The 13,532-nt window shown below is 49.2% G+C and overlaps 1 protein-coding gene across 1 annotated transcript; it reads right to left on the reverse strand.

Annotated features, from left to right (window-relative positions):
• Positions 1–9,019: 9,019 nt before the first annotated feature.
• LOC119349590 (uncharacterized abhydrolase domain-containing protein DDB_G0269086-like) lies at positions 9,020–12,080 on the reverse strand. Its single transcript, XM_037617646.1, has one exon. It carries the CDS (start codon positions 11,818–11,820, stop codon positions 9,292–9,294), a length of 2,529 nt encoding a protein of 842 aa, XP_037473543.1. The 5' UTR covers positions 11,821–12,080; the 3' UTR covers positions 9,020–9,291.
• Positions 12,081–13,532: the final 1,452 nt, after the last annotated feature.

Here is a 13,532-nt window from a genome sequence, read left to right on the forward strand (position 1 = left end):
TATTTTGTTTCTACTTACAACAAAATACTTATTGTTGCTATTTTTATTTTGTTTCTAGTTTTTTTGTTTTGTTTTCTGCATTATTTATTTTTTTTTGTTTTTTGCTTTATTTTTTAATTCTTTTTGCTTTTAGGTGAGCAAAATTATAAACTTTCTGTTAGTGCCATTAGTTTTAGAAAAATTATAAACTTTCTGTTAGTGCCATTAGTTTTCAAATTTGAATTCTTTGAAATTTGTGTGAATCACAATTTTGTGATTAACTTTACTAAAAAAATGAACATAGATGCGCCTATAGAGAAAATTCAACCTAAATCCATAATAAATTTCTATGAATTTCAGAGAAATTCACTATGAATTTAGGTCAAATTTTCTGTATAGGGGCATCTATTTTCACTTTGAGAGGAGCTCAACAAGGCAGAGAGGGACGGGCTTATAAACCGGTGTGAGCGCCCTTCGGTTGGCAAGGTGGGACTAAACTCTAAGCGCAACCAGGACCAACCCTTTAGTCCCGGTTTGTGGCACAAACCGGGACTAATGGTCATGGGCCAGGGGCGAGGCGCATTGGTCCCGGTTCATGCGTGGAACCGGGACCAAAAGGTCCAGACGAACCGGGACTAATGGCCCACGTGGCTGCCCTCTTGAGAGTGTTCTTGGTGAGAACATAGTTGACAAGGAGCGAACTGGGATTAATGGTATTACGAGGGCCGAACCATAAGACATTAAAGCATTTCAAATGAACTCTGAAAAAGTTGAAAGTTGGTATGGTATCATAATTTCACCCACATAGCATGTGCATGTACAAAACGGACAATTATATCATACTCGTCTGTTACAAAGTTAGCATGGTATCATCATAATAGTTGCGGGAGAAAGTCTTCACTTTTTCTTCGCTTGTGTCATTTGCTTATTGCGCCGTAACCATGGATAATCTTCATCGTTTATCAGGATGTTTGGGTCAGCCTTGACTTTGAAGGGAGGAATTTCATGAAACTTTTCATAATCTTCAGACATGTCTATCTTGCCCTCCACTCCCACGATATCCCTTTTTCCTTAAAGAACTATTGGCGCTTTGGCTCATCGTATGATGTATTCGCTTCCTTATCTTTTCTTTTTCTCGGTCTGGTAGAAATGTCCTTCACATAGATAACTTGTGCCACATCATTGGCCAGGACGAACGGTTCGTCAGTGTACCCAAGATTTTTCAGATCCACTGTTGTCATTCCGTACTGTGGGTCTACCTGTACCCCGCCTCCTGACAGATTGACCCATTTGCACTTAAACAAAGGGACCTTAAAACCATGTCCGTAGTCAAGTTCCCATATGTCCACTATGTAACCATAATATGTGTCCTTTCCCCTCTCGGTTGTTGCATCAAAGCGGACACCGCTGTTTTGGTTGGTGCTCTTTTTATCTTGGTCAATCGTGTAAAATGTATTCACATTTATCTCATATCCTTTCCAAATCATAACAGTCGAAGATGGTTCCCTGGACAACAAGTACTGCTCATCACAAACAGTGTTGTCACCTCTGAGACGTGTTTCCAACCAACTGCTGAAAGTCCTGATGAGTTCACATGTAATTCAGTTGTCGCACTGCTCCTGGTGTTTGGAGCGCAGACTGTTCTTGTGTTCATTGACATACGGGTCACCAAGGTAGAGTTCTGTAGAACTGTGTAGTGTGCTTGAGACCAAGAATATCCGTCCCTGCATATTATTGAGTCCCTTCCAAGCGTGCCTTTTCCAGTCAGTCTCCCCTCATACCGTGATTTAGGGAGACCTATCTTCTTAAGGCCAGGAATGAAGTCAACACAAAACCCGGTGACATCCTCTGTTTGATGGCCCATGGAGATGCTTCCTTCTGGCCTAGCGCGGTTACAGACATATTTCTTTAGGACTCCCATGAACCTCTCAAATGGGAACATATTGTGTAGAAATACGGGCCCCAGAATGACAATCTCGTCGACTAGATGAACTAGGACGTGCATCATGATATTGAAGAAGGATGGTGAGAACACCAGCTCGAAACTGACAAGACATTGCGCCACATCACTCCTTAGCCTTGGTATGATTTCTGGATCGATCACCTTCTGAGAGATTGCATTGAGGAATGCACATAGCTTCACAATGGCTAATCGGACGTTTTCCGGTAGAAGCCCCATCAATGCAACCGGAAACAGTTTCATCATAATCACCTGGCAGTCATGAGACTTTAGGTTCTGGAACTTTTTCTCTGTCATATTTATTATTATCTTTATATTCGATGAGAAGCCAGTCGGGACCTTCATACTGAGCAGGCATTCAAAGAAGATTTCTTTCTCTTCTTTCGTAAGAGCGTAGCTGGCGGGACCTTCATACTGCTTCGGAGGCATGTCGTATTTTTCGTGCAAACGTTGCAGGTCCTCCCATGCCTCAGGTGTATTTTTTGTCTTTCCATACATGCCCAAGAAGCCTAGCAGGTTCATGCAAAGGTTCTTCGTCACGTGCATCACGTCGATTAAAGAGCGGACCTCTAGGTCTTTCCAGTAGGGTAGGTCCCAAAACATAGATTTCTTCTTCCACATGGGTGCGTGTCCCTCAGCGTCATTCGGAACAGCTAGTGCACCGGGACCCTTTCCAAAGATTACGTGTAAATCATTGACCATAGCAAGTACGTGATCACCAGTACACATGGCGGGCTTCTTCCGGTGATCTCCCTCGCCTTTGAAATGCTTTCCTTTCTTTCGACATTGATGGTTGGTCGGAAGAAATCGACGATGGCCTAGGTACACATTCTTCCTGCAGCTTCCCAGGTATATACTATCGGTGTCAAGTAAACAGTGCGTGCATGCGTGGTATCCCTTGTTTGTCTGTCCTGAACGGTTACTGAGGGCCAATCGTTGATGGTCACGAACAACAACGCCTTTAGGGCAAATTCCTCCTGTTTGTGCTCATCCCACGTACGTACACCGTTTCCATTCCACAGCTGTAAAAGTTCTTCAACTAATGGCCTTAGGTACACATCAATGTCGTTGCTGGGTTGCTTAGGGCCTTGGATGAGAACTGGCATCATAATGAACTTCCGCTTCATGCACATCCAAGGAGGAAGGTTATACATACATAGAGTCACGGGCCAGGTGCTGTGATTGCTGCTCTGCTCCCTGAAAGGATTAATGCCATCCGTGCTTAAACCAAACCATACGTTCCTTGGGTCACTTGCAAACTCATCCCAGTACTTTCTCTCGATTTTTCTCCACTGCGACCCGTCAGCGGGTGCTCTCAACTTCCCGTCTTTCTTACGGTTCTCACTGTGCCATCACATCAACTTGGCATGCTTTCCGTTTCTGAACAAACGTTTCAACCGTGGTACTATAGGATCATACCACATCACCTTCACAGGAACCCTCTTCCTGGGGTCTCGCCGTCAACATCACCAGGGTCATCTCTTATGATCTTGTAACGTAATGCACCACATACCGGGCATGCGTTCAGATCCTTGTACGCACCGCGGTAGAGGATGCAGTCATTAGGGCATGCATGTATCTTCTGCACCTCCAATCCTAGAGGGCATACGACCTTCTTTGCTGCGTATGTACTGTCGGGCAATTCGTTATTCTTTGGAAGCTTCTTCTTCAATATTTTCAGTAGCTTCTCAAATCCTTTGTCAGGCACAGCATTCTCTGCCTTCCACTGCAGCAATTCCAGTACGGTACCGAGCTTTGTGTTGCCATCTTCGCAATTGGGGTACAACCCTTTTTTGTGATCCTCTAACATGCGATCAAACTTCAGCTTCTCCTTTTGACTTTCGCATTGCGTCCTTGCATCAACAATGACTCGGCGGAGATCATCATCATCGGGCACATCGTCTGGCTCCTCTTGATCTTCAGCAGCTTCGCCCGTTGCAGCATCATCATGCACATCGTCATGTTCCTCTTGATGTTCAGTAGCATCACCGTATTCAGGGGGCACATAGTTGTCATCGCACTCTTCTTCTTCGTCGTCTTCCATCATAACCCCTATTTCTTCGTGCCTCATCCAAACATTATAGTGTGGCATGAAACCCTTGTAAAGCAGGTGGGTGTGAAGGATTTTCCGGTCAGAGTAAGACTTCGTATTCCCACATATAGGGCATGGACAACACATAAAACCATTCTGCTTGTTTGCCTCAGCCACTTCGAGAAAATCATGCACGCCCTTAATGTACTCGGAGGTGTGTCTGTCACCATACACCCATTGCCGGTTCATCTGCGTGCATTATATATAATTAAGTGTGTCAAAAATCATTACAGAACATCATGAATAGATAATTAAGTGACCAAATTAATAGAAGTTCATCATCACATTAAAACCAAAGTACATACATAGTTCTCATCTTCAAGCGAAAATCATTACAGAACAACATAAAGCTCTGCAGAGCATCTAAATTAATTAAACCATACATTGAAACTATGTAAAACATTTCAATGCGAAAACAAATGCGATCATAATCGCAACCAAGGTAACAACTGATCCAACGGCATAATCATACCAAGCCTCGGTATGAATGGCATATTTTCTAATCTTTCTAATCTTCAAGCGCATTGCATCCATCTTGATCTTGTGATCATCGACGACATCCGCAACATGCAACTCCAATATCATCTTCTCCTCCTCAATTTTTCTTATTTTTTCCTTCAAGAAATTGTTTTCTTCTTCAACTAAATTTAACCTCTCGACAATAGGGTCGGTTGGAATTTCAGGTTCAACAACCTCCTAGATATATAACATCTATGTCACGTTGGTCGGCATAATTTTCATAAACAATAAATGAACCAATAGTTATGAAAAGATAATATATACCACATCCGAATCATAGATAGGACGAGGGCCGACGGGGGCGGATACCAAAACCATCACACTATATAAGATGCAATAATAAAAGTAAGAAAATAATACAAGTATCTATCTAAACATACAAGTAAGAATATTTTTCCTTTCAGAAAGAAGATAAGAACAAGAGGCTCACCACAGTGGTGCCGGCGATGAGATCGGCGCGGGTGATCGATGGCGGTGAAGACGGGGACGGGGCGTCACGGACCGTTAAACCTAGACAAATATTGAGGAAAATGGAGCTTGGAGGTCGAGCTTGGAGAGGAGAAAGCTTAAGTAGTGTGGCTCGGGCATTCCATCGAACACCTTGTGTGCATAGGAGGTGAGCTAGAGCACCACCAAGCCCTCTCCCCCTCGGCAGCCAGAAAAAACAAAGCAGTGTGCTCTGCTCTTACGCGAGGGGGTATATATAGGCACCTCATTGGTCCCGTTGGTGGCATGACCGGGACTAAAGGGCAGCCTTTGGTCCCGGTTCAAGCCACCAACCGGGACCAATGGTGGTGGGCCAGGAGCGAGGCCCATTGGTCCTGGTTCGTCCCACCAACCGGGACCAAAAGGTCCAGACGAACCGGGACCAATGGCCCACGTGGCCCGGCCGGCCCCCGGGGCTCACGAACCGGGTCCAATGCCACCATGGGTCCCGGTTCTAGACTGAACCGGGACTAATGGGCTGACCCGGCCTAGACCTTTGCCCCCTTTTCTACTAGTGCCTGCATCTGTCAGGTTAACTTCCATTAACCTCCGCACAAGATGCAGCCATGTATTCCAATGTGGGCCTACAAACGCCCGCCTAAACTGAATATTAAGGGGAACAGGCCCTAAAACTGAAGCAACGGAAACCTCTTTCCGTTGTGCAATGTGATAAAGATCCGAAAACTGTAGCGCTAATGGGGTCTCACCTAGCCAGGTATCTTTCCAAAACCTAGTACCCTGACCGTTCCCTACCTTAAAACTCACTGTGTTAAACAAAGCAACTTTCGTCATCATAAGTCCTTTCCAAAACGGAGAGTCCAACGGCTGCGCCGTAACCTGAGCCAACGGCTTAGCGTACAAGTACTTATTACGCAACAACTGAATCCACACTCCCTCAGTCTCTACCGAAAGACGATACAACCATTTGCTTAATAAGCATCTATTTTTCACTTCCAGATTCCCAATACCCACCCAAGCCACCCTGGTCCTTCGGTCTACAGATGTTGTCCCATTTGGCTAACCTATACTTAGCCTTGTTCTCATCAATTTGCCAAACAAATTGTGATCAGTAAAAGTCCAATCTTTTTTGTACCCCTACTGGTACTTCAAAGAAAGAAAGGAGGAACATCAGCATACTCATCAGTACCGAATTAATAAGAATTAATCTTCCTCCATAGGATAAAAGTTTGCTCTTCCAGCAACTAAGTTTCTTCTCAAACCGATCCTCAATGCATTTCCATTCTTTGTTAGTGAGTTTGCGGTGGTGAATTGGGATCCCTAGATACGAAAAGGGGAGCGTACCTTATTCACACCCGAACAATTGTTTGTAGTTTTCTTGTTCCTCTTTGGCGCATCCAAAGCAGAACAATTCACTTTTATAAAATTAATTTTGAGCCCAGATAGTTGTTCAAAAAGACAAATCACTAACTTCATATTTCTGGCCTTATCCAGGTCATGTTCCATGAAAATAATGGTGTCATCGGCATATTGTAGGCACCCCACCATCCACTAGATGTGGGATACGACCACCCACTTGACCATCTTGCTTTGCTCCGTTAACAAGAATGGTTAGCATGTCAATGGCAATATTGAAAAGGATTGGAGACATGGGATCGCCCTGCCCTAATCCTTTAAGCGTCTGAAAGTAATGACCAATATCATCATTAACTTTAATACCGACCCCGCCTCCCTGTACAAAGGATTCAACTTGCTTCCTCCATGCCTCGTCAAATCCCTTCATACGCAAGGCCTACTGCAGGAATGGCCACTTGACTTTATCATAAGCTTTTTCGAAATCAACTTTAAAGATGACTCAGTCCAGCTTCTTCGAGTGGATTTCGTGAAGAGTTTCATGCAACACGACCACCCCCTCCAGGATGTGCCGTCCTGGCATGAAAGCAGTCTGCATTGGCTGAACCACAGATTGTGCGATCTATGTGAGACGATTCGTGCCAACTTTCATAAAAAATTTAAAACTCACATTAAGCAGACAAATCGGCCTGAACTACTCAATGCGGACTGCCTCCTCCTTTTTTGGCAACAACGTGATCGTGCTAAAGTTAAGCTTAAAAAGTTGCAAGTGCCCATTGAAGAGATCATGGAACATAGGCATCAAGTCACCCTTAATAATACCCCAGCATTTCTTATAAAATTCAGCTGGGAAACCATCCGGACCAGGTGCTTTATTATTCTTCATTTGGGCAATCGCCTCATACACTTCCTTCTCAGAGAATGGGGCTGTGAGAATCTCATTCTCATCATCCCGAAGTTGAGGAATATCATCAACTCTGCACTCATCTAGAGTGACGAAATTCTCGACATCCCCAGACAACTTTTTGTAAAAAAATGGAAATGTATAGTTTTAAGTTTTCATGTCCTACAATCGTGCCCTCATCCTGCTCAAGCTATTGAGGGCGCATCTTGTCACATTTTGATCTATTGTATGTGTCCGGCGAGATACATAGCCCAAGCGAGGTACCGACAAATGGCAAGGTCGAAAGGCAAATCGTTTGGCCTCCAACATTATTGGAATTTGTTGGAAGGCCACAAGCAGTGAAAGGTAAGGAATGATGACAAACAATCCAAAAAGTGGGAATTGCAACAATTCCTCTCCGGTGATAGAGGACGGTGAAGATGATGATGGTGGTGGTGAGGAAAGGGAAAGGGTACCTAGAAGTCTCACTCTCCGACGTCTAGCAGAGGTCATCCCGTCATAAGGAAGAAAAGAGAATGGAGTCTCAAAAGAGAAGGAGAGGTGGAGGCTATGAAAAGAAAAGACTGGTGAGTTGATGAAGACAAGAAAAGGGTACGTCGAGCCGAGGAGAGTTACTAAGAAAAACTAGAGATGGAGGAGAAGGACATCCAAGAGAAGAGGGTGATATGTGATGCTATGGAAGATAGAGCTAACGACGTCAGAAAGAGATGGAGGTGCGTAGCCTGGAAATTTGGGAGCGTCAGCCGTCAGGCGACAACTGAACAGGTATCAACGGAGAAATCGGTTCACACCTTGGATTCAAGGATGATGGATCCAGTGGCGTGGTAATTTTGGGAGAAGACATGAATGGTGATCATACGTTCCAGGAACCTTGGAGAACCAAGGAGATGGTGCACACGCTGAAGGAGAGGGGCCGATGCAGACACACGCTAACAATGTGTTATTTGTACGCGTCGCTGGTTTTTTTAAGTGTTTTCGTTCATGCAACTTGTTAAAAATTATGTGTATCTTTGGTTGATATGCTAAATGTATAAATATTAAGCCAATCAAAGTGCTGGAAGAGAGGAATGAAAAATAATCAAAGCCTAGACGGTGGCTCTGAGTTTGCGCGTCGGCTAGCCAGCCTTGAGTTTCATACGAAGGCGACTGCATGTATGGCGCTCTCGGAAAAAGAGGTCCTCTTGGGCGTCCAAGATCATTCCAGTAGCAGCCGTTTGCACAGCCAGCGCACCACTTCGTCCCAAGAACCTCATAATTCAGTCTTCATACCAACACCAAGCTACTTGTATTGAGACGGTCACAGTCCGACTGAAACAACAATCGTACAACCACTGATACACTGGAAAAGGATCAGCGGCAGCAACAGCAGAACCAACCCACTCGGGGTAATTTCTTTACTCAGGTCATTATTAAGTTGCTAGTGCAAACCAGTTCAACTATGGAGAGCAAGCTGGTAACAGCATGCTCTTGTTCGGTCAGCACGAGGACGCATGTTACCTCCACGCAAGTTTTAAGCCGACAACAGACTCGACTTCTACTCTCTTATGTGCCCCACTTGGTTCAGTAATCAGTACACTACACAGCCAAAAACCTCAACATCCACAGCAACAGCAGCTTATTCCCAGGTTTCAACAACAACAAAAGGCATCAGTAATCGACCACTTCCCCTTCATCTAATAGCACCATATAATTGGTAGGTTTCTGGATCCAACAAGCAAGCAAGATCATCCATCATAAGGGGAAAAGGAAGGAATTAGCACACCCAACAAAGCAAAGCAAAGCAAACCTCAGAGATTTTTACACATACTCCTCCCTAATCTATTCTCATCTCATGTAGTAACTTGCTTAATATCCCTTGTCCACATCACAATATCACATAACTAACAGCAGGTACCAAGCATGGAAAAACAAGCTCACTACAATTACACAACAACAAAGCTCACTACAGTTATTACATAACATGGCTCATAAAAACGTGGGGTCACTAACTAGCTAGCTAAAAGCGGGCGTACCAGCAGGTTCCGTCTTGTTTTTCGAGGATCAGAAGCCTATCCCAGTGGCCTTGAGGGGCCGGTGCCGGTCCTCCTTCCAGAAGCAAGTGTCGGGCGCCAGCCGCGCGGACGACCGCAGCGGCTCCGACTTGCACCGCTTCAGGACGAGCGGCGCATACACCGCCACGCCGGCAGCGACCTTCGGCAGCTCCAGCTTGAGCTTCTGCTCCACGGCTGGCTTCGGTTGTGGCTTCGGGGCAGCGTGCGGTTGCATAGACGCAGGGTTCGCCGATGCTGGTGCGATGCTCTCTTCTGTGTCCTTCGCGACGCTGGTATCAGGAGCATTGCTCGAATCATCCTTCGTCTCCTCCGACGCAGCAGCATTGCTGTCGGTAGCAGCAGCATTTTGTTGGCGACGATTCTGGCCCTGGTGAGACTTCCAGTGGACGAAATCGGTGCTGCACACCCATGTCTCCTTGGAGACCTCCATGGAGAGCTTGGGCTCACACATCATCATCAGGAGGCAGTCCGGCAGCTCGCCGCTCTTCTTCCTCTGTTCCTGCTTCACCTCAACGACCTTTTCCTCGTCGACTCCGGTCTCAACCTTCTCAGCCTCTGTTTTAATTTCGACACATTGTGCTGTTGTTCCTTCTTCCTCACCATCATCATTTGTGGCCTCTTCCTTCCCATCCTCATTGCACTCTTGGGCTTCCTCCACACTGTTTGGTGCAGCAACAAGAACAGGGCAGTCCTTCTCCGACTCGGCCTCGGACGAATTTTTCTTCCCCTTCCTGGATGCCGTCAAAACCTTAGGCTCCGTGACAAGGTGCTCCTGCTCAATGGTGAAGCTCCACCTCCGTCCATCCCTGTCGATGGAGAAGCTTGCCCTCCTCGAGTCCTTCAAGCTCGAGAAGCTCGATCGCCGCGCCTCCATTTCGGCCGAGAAGCTGTGCCGCCTGTCGACACGATCGCTGCTCGAGGAGGCCTTGCTGCTGGTGGAAACGCGCCTCCTGGTGCTGCCCAGCCGCCGCAATTTGCGGTCCTCCTTCAGTGCTGTGGATGGGGAGCAGCTGCCGACTGACCTCCTGCCCTTCACCTCTTCCTCCTCCATTCTTGGAACATCAGCAGACTCCTTGGTGCCTGCCACAGCCTCCACCATTGCCGGCGCTTGGCTCTCGCTCTTGGCAGCTTCAACCTCCAAGCCTACGTCCTTGCGAACAATTTGAGCCTCCACAGGCTCATCCTTCTCCTCTGCATCTCCTCTGCAGCCTCCATCATTCTCTTCTTCCCCAATATCTTTGTGGTTGGAGCTCTCGTCTTCAGACCCCGCTTGACCTGCATCCCCTGCCTCGCCGCCGTCGTCTTCAACCACGCCGCCGCGCTCGCGGCATGCCTCCCCGTCGGCGGAAACAGTTGAATTCCGAGCTTCCTCTGCACACTCCTTTTCCCCATTGGCCTCACCTTCCTCTTTTTCTTCTTCCTGGACGCCGCCGTCCCCTTCATTGTCGACCTGGCCGACGCTGGCGGTGGCCGCCGCGGGGGAACCCCAGAAGCGGGTGGCGAGCTCCGCCATGCGCACGGGGTCGGATCTGCAGCGCATCAGCAGGAGGGCGTTCCTGGGAGGGATGCAGACGCTGACCCTCCCCTCCTCCTCCTTGCCCCCGACCAGCAAGATCTCGTCTTCCTTCTCCACCTCCACCGCGCCGACGACGACGCGGGTCTCGTCCTCCTCCCCCTCCTCGTCCTCCACGTCCCAGCCCTGCATCACGAGCCCCACCTGCGACTCCCGGGCCTCGTCGGCGGGCCCGACGGCGGAGCCCTTCCCGACGTCGTCCTCCTCCTCCTGGATCGCCAGGAGGCACCTGGCCACCGCGGCGCCGCAGAGCCAGCTCCCGCCGGCCGGGGCGCGGCGGCGCTTCTTGTCCCCCGCGGCACCGGAGCGCGGCGCGCCCCCGCCCCGCTCCCGGGAGGGCGAGCAGAGGGAGCGGCCGCCGCAGGAGCCGAAGGTCTTGAGCGCCTCGCAGATGTTGACCGGGATCTGGTAGACCCAGCCCTGGTTCTTGGCCCCGGGGTGGAGGGCGCCGGCGCCGTCCCGGTCGTCCGCCCCGCGGCGGAAGCTGGCCTCGGACCCGCGCCTGGAGCGCGAGCGCAGCGCGGCGGCGGAGGAGGCGTGCTTGGGCTTGCGCTTGCCGCCCTTGACCCGGACCTGGCCGATGCAGGTGACCTTGGGCGAGGAGGGCTCGGCGGGCTCCATCCCGCCCCGCCCGCGCCGGCCCCCCGACGCCGTCCCCGGCGGGAACATGGGCGACTGCCCGCCCTTGAGGCTCCCGCTGTTCCTCAGCCGCCTGCTCAGCGACGGGCGCAGCAGCGCCGCCGGCGCCGCGTCGGCAGCACCGCCGGCACCAGCAGCACCGTTCCCGCTTCCTCCGGCGCTGCTGCCGCTGCGGCCGGGGCTGAATGCCTTGGAGGAGGCGGAGGGTCGCAGCCCTGAGGCGGAGGGGCGGGAGGTGAAGCAGATGAAGAGCTCGGTGCCGCCGCCGCCGCCGCCAGCGCGGTCCAAGTGCTTCTTGCGGCGCATCAGGCGCGCGAGGGGGCAGCACAAGCAGAGATGCGAGCGAGCTGAGCCCGTGGCCTGTGACCTCGCCTTGTTTTTTTCCTCCTCCTCCTCGAATTTATTATTCCTATTGTTTATGGTGAGGATGGTCTTGTGCAGACAGTGGGGAGCTCGCTTGGAAATAAGTGAGCTCCAGTAGTAGGGTTTGGGAGTGAGCTCTGCTCTGCTCGAGCTGGAGCTGGGCGAGGCTGCATGCACTTGCCTCGTTAACCGTGGTGCTTACCAGCTGCGGCAATCAATCATCATGGCTGTAATGGAGATGGGGATGATGAGGACGATGGGGTGATGGAGATGGACGCAGCTCCTCTGGCGTACGGCGCACTCGCTGACGTGTGGACCCGGACCCACGCGTCAGTGGCCCAACGTCAGGTGGCCGTACGTCAGGGGATCCGGCTCCGATGGAGATCGGGGAGGGGGGACAGGGGCGTGTAGTAGGGTTTGCCCGAGCTGGCGGTAGGTGGAGGTGGCCGGGCGGGGAGTGGAGGGGTCCATTTCGCGGGCATTGTTGCGGCTGTTCCGGCGAGCGGTGGCTGGCTGGCCCGGCGCGCATGTGCGTGCTGTGGGCGTGCCACGGACCTGGGCACGTATTGTATCAATGTGTGTATGTGTGTATGTATCGGCATTCGGCAAAGACCAGGGAGCTGCGGAAAACACACATGAACGGTGGTTGGGACGACGGCGTCTTCGGCGCTCCCGGTCACGTGACCTTCTCTTTTCTTTTCTTTAGGGGCCCTTTGATTTGATTTGTAGGATTTAAATAAAAAAGGATAAAAATAACGCATGAATGCGGTAGAATTGCGTCTGCAAAAAGCAAGCGTTGCGAGAACGCAGTGATTTTGCATAATTGTGCGTTTGATTCGCGAGAATGGACAAACCGGGCATGTTCAAATTAAGATTATGACCTCTTATATTATGGTCTTTGCCTCGCTCTTTTTTTTTCGCATATAAGGGAGAAGAGGTTTCGGCGGAATGTAAGTAAACGAGAATTCCTTTGTTTTTCCTATGAAACTCAAACTACGGAAAAAAAATTGTTGCACTTTTTCTATCGCCAGTTCCTTTGAACCAAATGAATGAATAGTGTCATCGTAGATAAACCTTTTTTTTCTTTCTAAAAGAGGCCCTAGAAAATATGCATAGAAAGCTCACAAGACTTTGGAGAAGTAGCAAATTCGTCGCAACAAGGCATACGAGCCGTCCCTTGTGGTTCGTCGGCCGACCCTCGACTGCGGCGGTGCTGCCCCTCCTCCTCGTCGACGTGTTCATCCGTCGCCGTTCCAGTAGCAAAGGGGGCGCATGTAAAATGGTACATGTAGCAGATTGATTCTCAAAATAAATCAGCCAGATGCGGGCTAATGAATCCTGGATTCTGAATCCGTACGCAAACGGCCTCCCTGTTTTGTTTCGGGGTGGATGTTGCTTCAAGGCGTGACACCGACCGGTGGTGGTGGTCCTAATTAACTACTTCCTCCGTTCCTAAATAATTGTCTTTCTAGGCATTTTAAATGGACTCAACATACGGATGTATGTAAACATATTTTAAAGTGTATGTAGACTTTAAAATATGTCTACATACATCCGTAGGCTAGAAAGACAAATATTTGAGAACGGAGGAAGTAATAGCCAGGCTCACTGCTGGTGCATATGGCCTAGCCTTGTCAAAGGCTGATGAGGGATGG

This window comes from Triticum dicoccoides, chromosome 1B (assembly GCF_002162155.2).
Source record: "Triticum dicoccoides isolate Atlit2015 ecotype Zavitan chromosome 1B, WEW_v2.0, whole genome shotgun sequence".
NCBI classification, from domain to species: domain Eukaryota; kingdom Viridiplantae; phylum Streptophyta; class Magnoliopsida; order Poales; family Poaceae; genus Triticum; species Triticum dicoccoides.

What these genes read in the sequence shown, in the direction of transcription:
- LOC119349590 (XM_037617646.1), bottom strand. Translation starts at nt 11,820, where the DNA reads ATGCGCCGCAAGAAGCACTTGGACCGCGCTGGCGGCGGCGGCGGCGGC.